Here is a 16286-nt window from a genome sequence, read left to right as displayed (position 1 = left end):
TTTGATACTGCTACCCTATAGCAAAAATGAGAACGTTTATACCATACATGTTAAATATTGCACGATAAATGTCTTGAGATCCCATTGATTCAACACCTCAAAATGCAACAACCATTGCCACATTTGGCGACAGGCTTGTAAGCACCAGTATTTCACTTGTGTTTATGCACCACAAGATGCTCTCTCAAGGCAAACTGCAGCTTGTTTCCCCACAATTCAAGTGGACATAATACTTGCACGCTTTAGGTGAAATCCTAGTGACAAAGTTTAACTTAAATATCCAACTTCCAATTTTTGTGTGTAGGGTTGGGCGATGGTGGTGTGGTGGCAATAAAGATCCTAAGTAATCTGACAATTCATTGGGTACATGCTGTTACAAGTCTGAACACTAAGTAAACAGACCCAAAATCTTCCCAGTCAACTAGGGTTTGGCTCTTTGTTCAGTTCCTGTACACCTCTGCTTAGGTAATTAAGATGCAAAGCCATGACATATTCTTACCTTTCTTCCATCACTTGCATGACAGTTTACATTTAATGGAGTAAGCAATGCCATGAGCTTCTCTTCATTACCGCTCCTGGAAAGGAAAACATTTACATTTAGAGGAGAAAAAATTCTCAATGCACTAGTGCTTCAGCAACTGAAGAAATTAAGTTTTGAACAATGCAAGATCTCACAATCAAAAGCAGTGAAAAGGGAATTAAATTTAGAAATAAAAACAAAAAGCTAAAAGCTACTGCGGATGCTGGAAATCCAAAACAAAAACAGAATTACCTGGAAAAACTCAGCAGGTCTGGCAGCATCGGTGGAGAAGAAATCAGTTAACGTTTCGAGTCCTCATGACCCTTCGGCAGAACTGCCGAAGGGTCATGAGGACTCGAAACGTTAACTGATTTCTTCTCCACCGATGCTGCCAGACCTGCTGAGTTTTTCCAGGTAATTCTGTTTTTGAATTAAATTTAGAAGTTCATCTCTGAACCTGGTCCTCAGAGCTATACTGATGCATGATAGAGAAAAAAAGTTATTACTTATTAAAAAATAAGTATGTCTTTGTGATTCCATTTTAAAGCACTGTACACAAAGTTACTCAACACACTCAAATACAAGCAGAATGTGAAAAACATCCTGAAGTGACCAACCCGTGCCCTGATGTGCACCCACCCTCAAATCTGGCCCCACAAGAGCCTCCGTGTTAATTACTGCTGCACACCCCTGGTATTGAATTATTATTACAGGGTCCCTTGAGCAATAGGGCTAATCTCACCTGCAATCTGAATCTGGTTTATTTTCCTAGTGTATGTGTGTCCAAGTGTAGTATACAACAGGTACTTAGAGGCACAGGGGGCAGGACACACCAGAGGTGAGCATGGGCAGGGGGCTAGGGATCAGGGTGAAGAAATAACGTCACTGATCCAGTAACTAGAGGGCCAAAATTCAAGCACAACTTCGATGAAAACAAACACAAAACTCTTATAACAGAAAGCCACATTGGAGTCCTGAGTTTTAATTGGGAGCATTTAACAATATAGACTAATTTAATGTTTTTTAGTTTATTAAGCAAATGGGTGCCAATGTTGCAACATGAAACATTTTTCTACACCTTACATAGCCAGGATTCAGCATTTCCAGGACAGGAGCAGGATAAGCTTGATACATAGTAAAGCTTCTGCTATTCCATTCCAACAAAATGTCTCAGCTCCCAACTCTAAAGCAGCACACCCTCCTACACCAGTATAAATATTTTATTGCAATATACTATCTTTACTGCTTAGAGTAAAGTGGTCAATTTAGTGCCAAATTATAGCAAGTCAGGTTTTCACTCCCAACAACTTCAGCTGGGTTCAAATTCCCCAAGCTTCTTTTACATAAATCTCTTACAGTCACCAGGGAGAAGAATTCTTCATTGGAATTCAAATCCAAGTTCCCAGACTGAAAGGACAATGTGTGAATCCCATCATCCCATTATCTACTCAATACTCTAGGAAGACAAGGCAAAGATAACCCTTAAGAAAACTGAGATCTATTTAAGACTCATTAAATTAAACATGATCCCAGCAAAATTACAACTTGTCAGAATGATCCTTATGAAAAAAATAAGTACTATAGTTCCAAAAATCAATTTCATTTGTAATGCACATTAAACTTGAAACCAAAATACAAGCATTGCCCCCAGGCTCTAGATTTCTGATAATTTGCTTTCGGATTGCTAAATAAAATGCAATTTGTTTTTATGATGTTTATTTTTATAGCTTATAAATAAAGTTTGACAATAAAAATCCTTGACTTTAGAGCAGTTTTATTTTTCTGTCATAAGTGCCCAAGCTAAAAATTGAAGGCAACAAGCCCTGGAAGATGGCTGTCAGCAGGCATCCAAGGGTTTGATGTAATTATAAATAAAACATATATAGAAATTGGGATTAATTAGATGCCTTTGCTGACTGAAACAATAATTGTGGACAACATGGAGCAAGATCAGTTGATGCAATGACTTCTCACTCAGCCTGTTTGGGCCCAAACAGAAGAATTTTTAATCATAATAGATTTACAAATGCCTCTCTTGACTCCACCCCACCATTTTCCTCTGAATTTGTCACACTGCTTGTCAGACCTTCAATGGATGAACAGAAACTTCCTCTAATTAACTATTGGAAAGTCAAAGCTTTCCGACCCCACCACAAACTCCTTTCCCTAAGTCACTGGCTCAATTTCCCTCCTTTGTCACTGCCTGAGGCTGAAACAGACTGTTCACATCCTTTTTATCCTATCTGATCTGGAGCTCAGTTTCTGATACATATGCTCTCCTTCACCAAAATCACCTACTTTTATCTCTGTATCACCTGTCTCAGTCCATCTATTGCTGAGGCCTTCATCCATACTTCCAGACAAATATTCTAATGGTCTCCAGGCTTTCCCACTTTCCACCCTCCATAATCCTAAACTCATCCAAAACTCTTCAAAGATAGATGGTTTAGTAAGTTGTGAAGAGGACATGGATAGGTTAAGCGAGTGGGCAAAAATTTGACAGATGGAATATAATGTGGGAAAATGTGAACTTGTCCACTTTGGCAGGAAGAATAGAAAAGCAGCATATTATTTAAATGGAGAGAGATTGCAGGACTCTGAGGAAGAGAGGGATCTGGGTGTCCTGGTACATGAATCAGGGAAAGTTAGTTTGCCGGTACAGCAAGTTATGAGGAAGGCAAATGGAATATTGTAGTTTATTGCAAGGGAATGGAACTTAAAAGCAGGGATGTTTTGCTACAGTTGAGACCACATTATAGAGTACTGTGTACAGTTTTGATCTCCTTATTTAAGAAAGCATATAATTACATTAGAAACAGATTAGAGACGATTCACTGGACTGATACCAGGGATTGGTGAGGGGGTGGGGGATGGTGCTGGTTATCTTAAGAGTAAAGGTTGGACCGGCTGGGTCTGTATCCACTGGAGTTTAGAAGAATGAGAGGTGATCTTATTGAAATATATAAGATCCTGAGGGTGGAACCTGAGACATGGTGGAAGCTGGAAGGATGTTTCCCCTTAAGGGAGAGACTAGGACTAGAGGGCATAGTTTAAAAATAAAGGGTCTCCCATTTAAGATGGAGATGAGAAGAAATGTTTTCACACAGAGGGTTGTGAATCTTTGGAATTCTCTTTCCCACGGAGCGGTGGAGGCAGGGTCAATGAATATTTTTAAGGCAGATGTAGATAGATTCTTGACTAACAAGGGAGTCAAAGGTTATTGGGGATAGGCGGAATGTAGAGTTGAGGCCACAATCAGATCAGCCAGGATTTTACTGAATGGCGCAGCAGGCTCGAGGACTGAATGGCCTACTCCTGCTCCTAATTTGTTTGTTCTTCTGCCTGTATCCTAACTTGCACCAAATCCCCACCATCACTCCTGAGGCCGCTGCTCTACATTGGCGTCGGGTCCAGCAATGCCTTGATTTTGAAATTCCCATGCTTGTATTCATATTCCACCAATGGTTCCCCAAGAAAATAGACAAAAGAGGAACGGAAAGAAAGAACAATAGGATGGTTTGGACACTAGATTGCTTGAGATCTGGATATAAGTAAAGGGATTTAACAAGTAGTTGGGAAGCATAAAGTTCGACATGAAATGTTCAGATTAATCAATGCACATTAGCCAGTCCACTGTGCAAACTGTTCAATAATAGGTAGTTTCATTCAACATTTGCAAACTTGAAATGGCAACGTCTAGTGCTGCTCTGGTGTAATAAGGGGTATAATGTAAACAATCCTCAAGGGAACTTATTTCTCTAATTGTGGGTTTGAGTAGAGAAAGCTACCTCATTGTTATAAGGACCTGTATGTATCAGCCTAAATTTGAAAGATTGGCAACTTCCTCTTCATGCACCCTAAAACAATTTTGTTGCAATTCTACGATCAAACTATTTAGATCTGTGTTCTTTCCTTTTTTTTGCAGAAGGCTTCACTATCAAAACTTGAAATTTCCTGCCTTTAGGCAGGCCTCAGAAGACTGAAACCATCACTTGAGTGCATTTCTAGGCTTGCATTCCAGTGCAGTATAAAGGAAATGTTGCATTGTGAGAAGTGTCGACCTTTGGACGAGATTATATCCAGAGGTCACATTGGCTTGCTCTGTTGATCCCATGACTATTCAAATCAGTGCAGGAAGTACTGACCAAAATTCTCCTCTCAGCCAATGCCATGAAAAAATGATCGTCACCAATCTCATTGGTATTTGTAGCATATTGCTGTTTCAAAGTAGCTGTTATGTTTCCTTGCTTAATGATTACTAAATGTCAAAAGCAATTATATGAAATGTTTCAAGACATTTGAATGAAGCACAAGGAACTCATCAATGTCTTATTGACTAAGATTGTGACCAATCAGCTGTCTCCCTCACTTCCCACTAGGCCAAATTTCCTCTAAAGCTCCTCCCAGCCCCAGTCCTGAACTTGCTCTGTTTTCTTGTTTTTCTCCCATCTACCCTCATGCTCTTGACCAGGTCATATTGTCCACAAGATCCAAAGCTCCTTTGACACTGTTCTCATGAAACTGCTGACCACATTACTACCTTATCTAGTTCTCATGTTAGATAATATTGTCAATGGCTCTCTTTCTTCCAGCACTATCCCTCTCTCTTTCAAATCTGCATGTCATCACTCCCTCAAAAATCCAACCTTTGAGCCAACTGTTAATGCAAACTATTGCCCCATCTCCAACCTCCCTTTTTTACTCAAACCCCTGAATGCATTGCTGTCCCTAATCTATACCTATCCTTACTGGAACTCCATATTTCAATCCCTTCAAACATGTTCCTGCCCCTGTCACAGTACAGTTATCAAAGTCACAAATTACATTGTGAGACTGTGACAAAGGTAAACTAACCCTCCTTATTCTTCCTGAGCTCATTGCAGTCTTTGATACGACTGACTACACAACTTCCTTCAATGTTCCTGTCGCCAAGTTTGCGGATGACACAAAAATAGGCGGGAAGGCAAGTGGTGAAGGTGACACGAGGAGTCTACAGGGGGATATAGACAGGTTAAGTGAGTGGGCAAAAACTTGGCAGATGGAATAGAATATGGGAAAATGTGAGGTTAAGCACTTTGGCAAGAATAGAGGAGCTGAATATTATTTAAATGGAGAAAGACTGCAGAAGGCTGCAGCACAGAGGGATTTGGGAGTCCTTGTGCATGAATCCCAAAAAACTAACATACAAGTTCAACAGGTAATAGAGAAGGCAAATAGAATGTTGGTCTTTATTTCAAAGGAAATGGAGTATAAAAATAGGGAAGTCTTGCGGCAACTATACAAGGCACTAGTTGGGCTAGTTAACTGTGAACAGTTTTGGTCCCCTTATCTAAGGAAAGATATACTGGCATTGGAGGCAGTCCAGAGAAGGTTCACCAGGTTGATTCCGGGTATGGAGGGATTTTCCTATGAGGAGTGGTTGAGTAGATTGGGCCTGTACTCATTGGAGTTTAGAAGAATGAGAGGCGACCTTATTGAAACATATAAGATTCTTAGGGGGCTTGACAGGTTAGATGCTGAGAGGTTGTTTCCCCTTGTGGGAGAGTCTGGGCCCAGGGTAGCGAATCTGTGGAATTTTTTTACCACAGAGGGCTGTAGAGGCTGGGTCATTAGGTATATTCAAGGCTGATATAGACAGATTTTTAATCAGTAAGGGGATCAAGGGTTATGGGGAAAGGGCAAGAAAGTAGAGTTGAGGATTATCAGATCAGCCATGATCTCATGGAATGCTGGAGTAGACTCAATGGGCCAAATGGCCCACTTCTGCTCCTACGTCTTATGGTCTCTCTCTACCATTATCCAGAATGGAACTACACTCACCTGGCTCCATTCTTATCTATCTAATCATAGCCAGAGTACCATCTGTAATGGATTTTCTTCCCACTCTCACAATGCCATACATGGTGCACCCCACAACCCCCAAGGATCTATCTTTGGTCCCCTCCTATTTCTCACCCACATGCTGCCTTTTGGCTGCATTCATTCGAAGGCACAGCATCAGTTTCCAGATGTATGTGGATGATACCAAGCTCTATCCCACCATCACTTCTCTCGGTCCCTCCACCCATGTCTAAATTGTGGCACTGCTTATCTAGCATCAAGTTCTGGATGAACAGAAATTTTCTCCAGTTAGATGCCGGGAAAACCGAAGTCATTGTCTTTGTCCCCCGCTATAAAGTCTGTTCCCTAGCTACCAACTCCATTCATTTCCCTGATTACTATCTAAGGCCAAACCAGATTGTTCATAAGCTTGACATCAGATTTAACCCCAAGATGAGCTTCTGAACACATATCCACATACCACTAAAACTGCCTAATTCCACTCCTATAACATCGTTCAGCTCTGCCCCGCCTCTGTTCATCTGCTGCTGAAACCCTCGACCATGTCTTTGTTAATTCTAGACTTGACCACCCCAATACACACTATTTATCCTCTGTAAACTTGAGGTCATCCAAAACTCTGCTGCCCGTGTCCAGATTCACGCAAAGTCCCATTCACCCATCACCCGTGCTCGCTGACCGATAGTGGCTACTGGGTCAGCAATTAAGCAACATTCCCATTTAAAAATTCTTATCCTTATTTTCAAATCCCTCCATGGCCTCGCCTCTACCCTCCCTATCTCTGTAATTTCTTCCAGCCCCACAATCCTCCAAGGTAGCTGCCCTCCTCTAATTCTGGCTTTTTGAGTATCCCTGATTTTAATTGCTCCAATGACAGCCGGGCCTTCAGCTGTTGAGGCCCTAAGCTCCAGAATTCCCTTCCTAAATCTCTTTGTCTCTCTAACTCTCTTTCCTTCTTTAAGACAGTCCTTAAAACCTACCTTTTCGACCAAGCTTTTGGCTATGTAGCCTATTAACTCCTTGTGTGGTCTGGTGTCAAATTTAGCTCTGTAATGCTCCTGTGAAGTACCTTCCAATGTTTTATTATGCTAAAGGCATACAAGTATAATTCATTGATGTTGATGTGATTAGGACATACCAAAATGCAAGTAATTTATTTTAACCAATAAAACTGTAAAATTTAGAAAGTAGCTATAGCAATATATGCAATCTTTTTCAGTTGTGATATCAATTTTGTCATACTCCGCTGCAATTTTGCTTCAAGTCAACAATCAGACAATAAATGGGAAGAAATGAAAGTGATAAATGCTTCCTTTTTAAAGGTAAAACACTATTTCTCCAAACAGCATGTCACAATGGAAATTGAACACCAGGGTGCAGGGATTATTCGGAACAGAACAATAGGGAACTTCAATTAAATTTTACTGGCAACCAGAAGGGAAGTAAGCAAATCTAAATAGCACTGTAGTTTTATTAGTCAGTCAGCAATAATTTGAGAATAGCTTGCACTGCAAGCTTTATCTTGACAGCATTGGTAGCATACTACAAGGCTATAGGTACAGCTATAAGGCGATAGGTACAGAAGAGATGAAATGTGAAATTACAAAATTTGTATCCTACCCAGAACTACCTTACTTTTGCTAGTTTTAAAATAAGTCTTCAGGCTTCAGGGCATCTAGGTCACTAGTCCAGTAACATAATCAATATGCAACTATACCCATGAATATTATCCCAGTCCTCACCTTCTAGGCAAGAAGACAAATGTATTAGTTCCTACTATTCAAGCTAAAATAGAGAACATCTGTAAAAATAACTTTTTAAAACCACATTTACAATCTCCAGCTCAAGCTGAGAAATTTATGTCCACCTGTAGGGTTTCTGTTTACACAGTGTGAAGGGAACATTCACTCCCTCACAGCGATCAATTTCACGTTAGGGAGTGGGAATGTGCGAGGGTGTAGCTTTACCAGTTAAAGCCGAGCAATGCACAAGAGTAGATCACTGGTCATATATCTGTTCCTGCAGATGGGATACACTATCCATTAGGATTTTTAAAAATCTGCAGCCAAGTGGAAATCACACTCCCTGTTGACACAACTACTCCTAATTCCATTAATGAGTCAATCAAGATCAATGCACTGGATACCTACAAAGTTACCCATCTCAGCAATCAATGAGAGATAAACATCCTCATTTACTTAAGAAACGTTGGCTGTCTCCTCAATGTTTTGGGTGGTATCGCTCATTCTGCTCCAGTGTTACACAAGATTAATTAAGAGGGCGGAAAAAGTAGTTGGACAGGTCAACTTGAGCATAGAATTTGACGACTTGCTGCTGCCTCCGCAGTCACATCTGGCTACTTTGGCAATTTCAGACAAGTACCCCTTGTACAAGCAGGGCGCCACTTAAATAAGCTCAACAATGTAAAACGCAAGCAAGTTTAGAACAATAGTCTGTGACAGACCAATTGGCTCAAACATTAGCAGCTTCCAATATACTTCAAATGTCCATCTCATGCAATGAAGAACTATCTTCCACAGTTCTGACCCCTGCCTTCAATTGGGAGATATTGAGATCTGCAGTGAACTACTAAAGTCATCTTGCAGCCAGGAGAAGAATCAGTAAAAGGATGATCATATCCAGGTGATGGGCTGTATTTGGAGAAAGCTTGCTGTGTGACTCAGCATTCACAAGTTTACAAAGGACATAAAACCAGTAAAGGGTCTGACATCTAATTGTTATCCAATTGTGGAAACTGAATGAAGATTGGGTGAGGATTGTCTGTGGTGCTTTAATAGCTGTCACTGTCAGTACTTACATATATGGAAGAACAGCTAACAGGCAAGCAGCACCTGTGGCCCTGTACAGTGGCTAAGGGTCAAGCCCTTTTGAATGGAGAAGAAAACTGGCAGAAAGATTCATCTCAAAGAAAACGGCTCTAAATTAGGCCTCAGCTGCTCGAATAAAACATCAAATCAATGAGCTGAAAGGGACGTGATCCTTCACAGAAAATATGCAGGATATGTAAACATTTCAAATAGATGTTTAAAAACTGGGGGGAGGAGAGGGAGGGAGGAAAAACAGCTCCTCCAGTAGCCTGAAAAACATCACATTTTATTCATTATAATTTAAGACTGAAGCACATTCTCAGAGTCTTTACCAACATATTGAGCAGATACCACTTACCTCGCTGCTTCAAGAAGTTCATCCTTCTTGTATTCACCTGTGAGATTGCAAAAAATCATATTATTAGTGGTATAAACAGAAAAAATATACTGAAAGTCCACACCCTACTGGGTAATGAAGCAATGCCGCTAAGAGCTGAAGACAGAAGCATCACTACTGCCTTGGAGACTGGTTACAAATCATACAGAGCCATTCAAATAGCCAATCACTGCACACGTACTGCCTTTAAATGCAATTACTCTGATGACAGCATCAAGTGCCAGGTTTCCCCATTTCATGGCTACCACCTGCTTTTGACTGCAGACGTTTGAGATTGCAGACTCTTTAATAATGACAATTACTTTCACCATTTACCGCAAAAATTGTATGTGGCATGTCTCTGCTCTCAAATAAATTCCTATGACTTACACTTCAGATTTAATCCAACTTGCTAAAGCTATCCACTCAAAAGCATGTCTGTTAAAATTATATTGCAGCTAAGGAAACAATACCTCTATTTACTAAATCATATAATTCAAAGGGGCAAAATGTAAATATACATTAATATTAGTAAAATCTACACAGTAGTTTTCATGCCTTATGCTATGAGCACTAGTTAAAGTGGTGTCTAAATCCTCTTGGGGTGAACAGGCAGCTTTTTAAGATTGTTCCCCCCCCTGCCACCACCACAGAGAACCAGCAGTTCAGCCAAGTGTAGCGCTGGGTTATTAAATAGGTATGAGCTCAGGCTTAAATAAAGACAAATGTTTCTATGGCAATAAAGACACTTGGCACAATAAATCCACTAAAATTTGCCGAGTTTATTTTAGGCGTCCAGTACAATAGGAAGAGAGAGCAAGTTTCCATGCTCAATTCAAGCATCACCACCAAGTTTATGATGAGTGCAATAAAAAGCTTAAAATGGGGATTGATAGCTATCTCCGCATAGCACGTGTGCTTACACGTTTACATAAACTCATGCAGGGGCTGATTTTCTAGCAGACATGGTGCTACTTTCTTTGCACAAAATACTAGAATTAAGATGGTAACCATGGTGATACTGGCTCAATTCCCTGAGCATTGGCTTTGTCAAAAACCATCATGGAAACTACCTTAGATGTAGAAGAAATATATTGAGGATAGATTTTAAAAATTTAGCGAGCCTATTCAAGAAAAGAAAAATCAAAATATGCTTTTAAATGGAATTTACACAATGCCAATGCTACTGGATCAAAATGTAGCTGATTCTCCATTCTTACAATTTAGAATAGCAAAATATTTTGTTAAAATTAGTTTGTTTAATGTATAAGATAGCACATTTCTTATTTTGGTGTTATCCTATTGAAGTTCAATTAATTCTCCTACCCTTTAGTAATGCCATAAATTTTGCATTAATGTTATTCAGATTCTGAACTCAACAATGTTAAATGATCTAGATTTTAATACGAGCCTATTTTAACATCGAATTGCTTTGGCATTAAATCAAATGTTCATAAAAACTATAATCTTAAAACAAGCAAACAATTTCTCAACTACAGCTTCTTGCATTTTCAGAGCCTTCCAAAAATAATGTCATGTAAAAAGATACAGCAATATGATTAACCATCAACACTGACACTGAAGTTCTTACTCGACTTGAACCAAATAGTCAATCCAACAGCAGCCTGTCTCAACCATCACACTCACACAGATCAGAGGTGTAAAAGTATCAAAATTGCTGTGGTCCAACTGCAAAAGATGCACAAAAATATCCAATAGCAGCCTTAACACTGTGGCTATTTTTGTGCCCGTTAACTTTGTATACACAAATAAAAGATAGACATTCATTTATAACACCATTCACAACCTCAGGATGTTCCAAAGCGCTTTACAGCCAATAAGTAATTTTGAAGTATAGTCAGTATTGCGATGTAGGAACCATGGCTGTCAATTTTTGCACAGCCAACTCCCAAAACAGCAATGTGATAATGACAGGATAATGTTTTTGTGATGTTGATTGAGGTATAAATATTGGCCAGCACAGCAGGGATAACTCCCCTGTAATAAATTGTGTCGCAAGACCTTTTATGTCCATTTGACAGAGCAGATGGGACCTTTGTCCAATGTTTAATCTGAAAGATGGCACCTTGTGTTCAAGGCTTTAGAGTGGGTAAGCCTGCCAACCCTGGCTGCACATATTCCTGGAGGTATTTCTAAAAGTCTTGTAACCACCCAGTCAAACAGCCTTTTTCTTTCCTCTCTCCAATATTGTTATAACCAATAAAAGTTCCAAGCAAATTAATAAAAATATTTTTTAAGCCTCCAGGACTTTTTTCTGGCTTTGCTTACAGCAGGGCCTAGGAGGATAATGTTTAACTCCTGGAGACTCCAGGACAATCCTGAAGGGGTGGCAACCCTAGAATGGGGCATTCAATTGATTCAAAGTTTTAAGAGTACAACCAATTGAACCATGGCTGACACAACTGAATGTAATTGGCTATTCTTGTGAACTGGCTGAATAATTTGACACATGAGCATGCAAAAAAGAAAAGAGCGACAAGCCCATCAAGGCCTCAGCCAGTCAATGTCTCCCAACTCTTACACCACTTCCTAAAGGAAAAATCTCTTCCCTGGTTAACAGCCATCAATTTGATAGTGAAGGACAAAAGAAGCTGAATGAGAATGAAGGTCTTCAGAAACCTAGTGAAAGCATAAACAGCAGACAAAAAACATCCAGGACAGAAGAGCATCTGAAATATTATCTAAGGAAATAACCTTGCTCACATCAACTTTTGTAACAATACTGGCCTTTCCCCAAATCAACCCCTCAGGCCTTATACATGCCTTGGCCATCATCAGATCAAGAACTCTAATTCAGTCCTGGCTGACATGCCTGATGTATGCTCCCTGATACAAAGGCAAAGTAGTTCTAAAGGGAAATTTTAATTTTCATGAGCTGCTCTGCTTCTTCAGTCTACAAGTGGCAAAGGCAGTGAATTTCAAGAATGTATTGCGACAGTTTTCTAGAACAATATGTTTTAGAACCAACAAGGCAACAGAATGTCCTGGATTTAGCGAAGGGTAACAAACCAGAATGAGTTAGCAATCTGTCCTGAAAGATCAGCTAGCAAATCATGACCATATGATTGAATTGGTGAGGAGTGAAAAGGAGAGTCACAAACCTAGGTTTTAAATTTAATTAAGCTGCACTTCAATAGGAGGAGAAATAAATTGACCATAGTAACAGGAATGAATTGTTAATGAATGTACCTACAGGTAATCAATGGGAAGTGCTAAAAGTATTTGGTATGATACAAAACCTATGTGTACCCAACTTGTATAGTTATAGAATCATAAAATGGTTACAGAACAGGAAGAGGCCACTCAGTCCGGCATGTCCATGCTGGCTCTCTGCAAAAACAATACAGCTACTCCCACTTCCTCCCTGTATTTTCCTGTAGCCCTGCAAATGTTTTCTCTCCAGATAATTATCCAATTTCCTTTTGAAAGCCATGATCGCATCTGCCTCCACCACGCTCTCAGGCAGTACATTCCAGACCCTTAACCACTCACTGCATAAAAGGGTGTTTCCTCATATCATCTTGGTTCTTTTGCCATTCACTTTTTAAAATTCATTTATGGGATGTGGGCATCGCTGGCTAGGCCAGCATTTATTGTGCATCCCTAACTGCCCTTGTTTAGCGGACATTTAAGAGTCAACCGCATTGCTGTGGGTCTAGAGTCACATGTAGGCTAGACCAGGTAAAAGGCAGCAGATCTCCTTCCCTAAAGGACATTAGCGACCCAGGTAGGCTTTTACAACAATCAACAATGGTTTCATGGTCATCATTAGACTTTTAATTCCAGATTGCTTTATTGAATTCAAATTCCACCATCTGTTGTGGCGGGATTCGAAACTGGATCCCCAGAGCATTACCAACAGGTCTGACAGCATCTGTGGAGAGAAAGACAGAGTTAACGTTTTGAGCCCATATGACTCTTTTTCAGAGCTAAAGGGAAGTAGAAATGTGGTGAAATATATACTGTTCAAGGGGGGGGGTTGGTGGAACAGGTGAAGCTGGATAGAAGGCCAGCGATAGGTGGAGGCAAAGGAGAGATTGCAAAAGATGTCATAAACAAAAGGGTTGTTAATAGCAGTGGTACTGACTAAAGGAGGTGCTAATGGTGACATTAAGAGTGGAAAGCAGAATGTGATAATGGCCGGACCAGGCAGCATCTATTTCCTTTGTAAAGACAGATGCAAAGTTCTCATTCAGTACCTCAGCCATGCCCATCTGCCTCCTTGTGTAAATCCCTATTTTCGTCCCAAATTGGCCAAACTTCTCCTTTTATTGTTATATGGCTATAGAACGTGATTCCCTTACACGTTAGCTGCCAGTCTCTTCTCATACACTCTCCAGGCTTGTTTTTTGATTTTTCCTCTGAACTTTCTACATTCAGCTTGGTTTCATTTGAATTATCAACCTGACATTTGTCACACGTCTGTCAAGCAGCCACGAACAACAAATGAGGTAGGAGATCGTATCAAACTAAAAGAAAGGGCTTTCACAGGATCAAAGATGCAGGTTTGATAGGTGCTGCTGATGAAGCTTTGCCGAGTTGCTGCAGTGCATCCAGAAGATAGCACACAGCTGCCATGGTATGCTGACAATGGAACAGGGTTGGCAGGGGTTGGGGAGAGTTGTCTAGATGTTTGGTGAAGTGCTGATCAAGTAGTGACACTTTGCTGATGAACTAATCAAATCACTCAATGCTTGCTTAAAATTTTGTTTACCATTTTTTCTTCTCAGCAAAAGTTTCAAATAAGCTTTTAAAGCAAATTTTAAAAATTACTAATCATTTAGATTATCAACTGTATTGTATTATGTCCTTTAGTATTTAGTAGTTTATTCATTTTTTTACTTGAAAGTGTCAGCTCTCTCAATTCTGGATTTGAAATTTTCATCCAGAGAGGTGCCTGTTAGCTTAAAACAAGGCTTGCAGTCTTCACATCTGCAGGACGCATAATTTTCAAGATTCATCATTAGCATTTAAACCAGCTAAATGATGAGAATGCTTCACTGTACAACATGATCCATTTAGTTATTTCTCAATTATTTGAAGAAAAGCAAATTTCAGAGCTTTATTCAAGTAAAATTTGTTTGTTTAAAATATACGAATGATTGGTTGAGGCAGAGAAAGAAAAAACATGGCAGAGTTAATTACACATGTGTTCTAATTTGAATTGCTTTTGAATACTCTACAATATGAGCGTACTAAGAAGACCAAGATAAACAGCACCTTCATTTTAATTATGTTCTTTAAAAAAGACAACTGAATTTGGACAGTAAACAGCCTCTTCTCACCTGTTCTTTCTTTAAAAAAAACATTCTAATTAAAGCCACCTGAAAAATAGGTATACAGGGATAGCTGAGTGGAGGGATAGAAAGACAGATATACATTTCAAGAATCAACGGAACCAAACACCAAATTTAATACTTGATGCTAGAAAGTTCCATACCAGTGCTGCCAGATCAGGGCCACCCCTTCTCAGCGCCTTCAGGCCCACCCCTTCTCAGCGCCTTCAGGCCCACCCCTTCTCAGCGCCTTCAGGCCCACCCCTTCTCAGCGCCTTCAGGCCCACCCCTTCTCAGCACCTTCAGGCCCACCCCTTCTCAGCGCCTTCAGGCCCACCCCTTCTCAGCGCCTTCAGGCCCACCCCTTCTCAGCGCCTTCAGGCCCACCCCTTCTCAGCGCCTTCAGGCCCACCCCTTCTCAGCGCCTTCAGGCCCACCCCTTCTCAGTGCCTTCGGGCCCACCCCTTCTCAATGCCTTCGGGCCCACCCCTTCTCAGTGCCTTCAGGCCCATGCTCTTTGCTCATGGGCAGACATACTCAGAATCCACCACTGAGTCATACCCCAAATTCCACTTGCTTTACCAGTCCCAGGTTTCCTCTCCACAATTCTGGAAAACCTAGGTTCTTCCATAGTTATGCCAGATATAAGAATCTCTCTATGCTGGCAAACACCCCCAAACCCATTGTAGTGCACTCAAACTCCAACTTGACTTCAGTTCTTCCAATGCCTCGGCCTACTAAATGTCACACATCTAATTCTAGCTGTGTTCCATCTCTTAAGACAATGATTTATGCCTTGATGGCCGACTCTATATTAAGCATTGCCTGGTGTGACATCAACGCTGGATTGGCCATGTTCAACGGATGGATGACGGCCTTCCACATAGTAAAGTGGCCAATGCGTCACAACCTCCTGGATATCCATAATTCTGTTACAAAAAATACCTGCAAGCAACATATGAAGATGGCAGACACTGACAACTCGGAGACAGTTGCTGACGACCGTGACCTCTGGCGGTTGACTGTTGGGAAGAGCATTAGAAGAGCTGAACAGAAATGAAAAGCTCAGCCGGCCAAGAAGGGAGTCCAGAGAAAACAGAGGCCAGTGAATCCTGCACCTTCTCAGCCCACTGTCTTCCTTTGCAGCTGTTGTGGCAGAGGCTGCCACACCAGAATGAGGTTCCTGAGCCACACCAGGAAATGCTTAATATAGAGTTGGCCATCAAGGCATAAATCATTCTCTTACGAGATGGAATACTACCACTAATTTTGGGTGATACATTCTGAATACTATCCCGTTGTGCTTCTCAGCTTTAAAACTAGTATGAATAAAAATTGCATGGTTTTCATAGAATGTTGGGCAGAGCTGCAGAACTAAATCCAAAACACCACTAAAAAACCAAGAATACAATTTAATTAAAAGA

The 16286-nt window shown here is 40.5% G+C and overlaps 1 protein-coding gene across 5 annotated transcripts in view; it reads right to left on the bottom strand.

The window, feature by feature from the left end:
- The window catches only part of tnksa (tankyrase, TRF1-interacting ankyrin-related ADP-ribose polymerase a), a 168015-nt gene that overhangs the window by 79844 nt on the left and 71885 nt on the right, over positions 1-16286 (bottom strand). For all 5 annotated transcript variants that reach the window (XR_013580461.1, XM_078570078.1, XM_078570089.1 and 2 more), the window contains exons 4-5: positions 9548-9584; positions 500-575 (exon numbers count right to left, since the gene is read on the bottom strand). Coding sequence is in view for 4 of the 5 variants with exons in the window: in XM_078570078.1 (XP_078426204.1) it covers positions 500-575; positions 9548-9584 (113 nt within the window). In the remaining variant the exon portion in view is untranslated. The remainder of the gene's footprint in view (positions 1-499; positions 576-9547; positions 9585-16286) is intronic.

The sequence above is a fragment of the Cetorhinus maximus genome, chromosome 2 (genome assembly GCF_964194155.1).
Source record: "Cetorhinus maximus chromosome 2, sCetMax3.hap1.1, whole genome shotgun sequence".
Lineage (NCBI taxonomy): Eukaryota > Metazoa > Chordata > Chondrichthyes > Lamniformes > Cetorhinidae > Cetorhinus > Cetorhinus maximus.
This window is presented reverse-complemented; position numbering and strand designations above follow the sequence as displayed.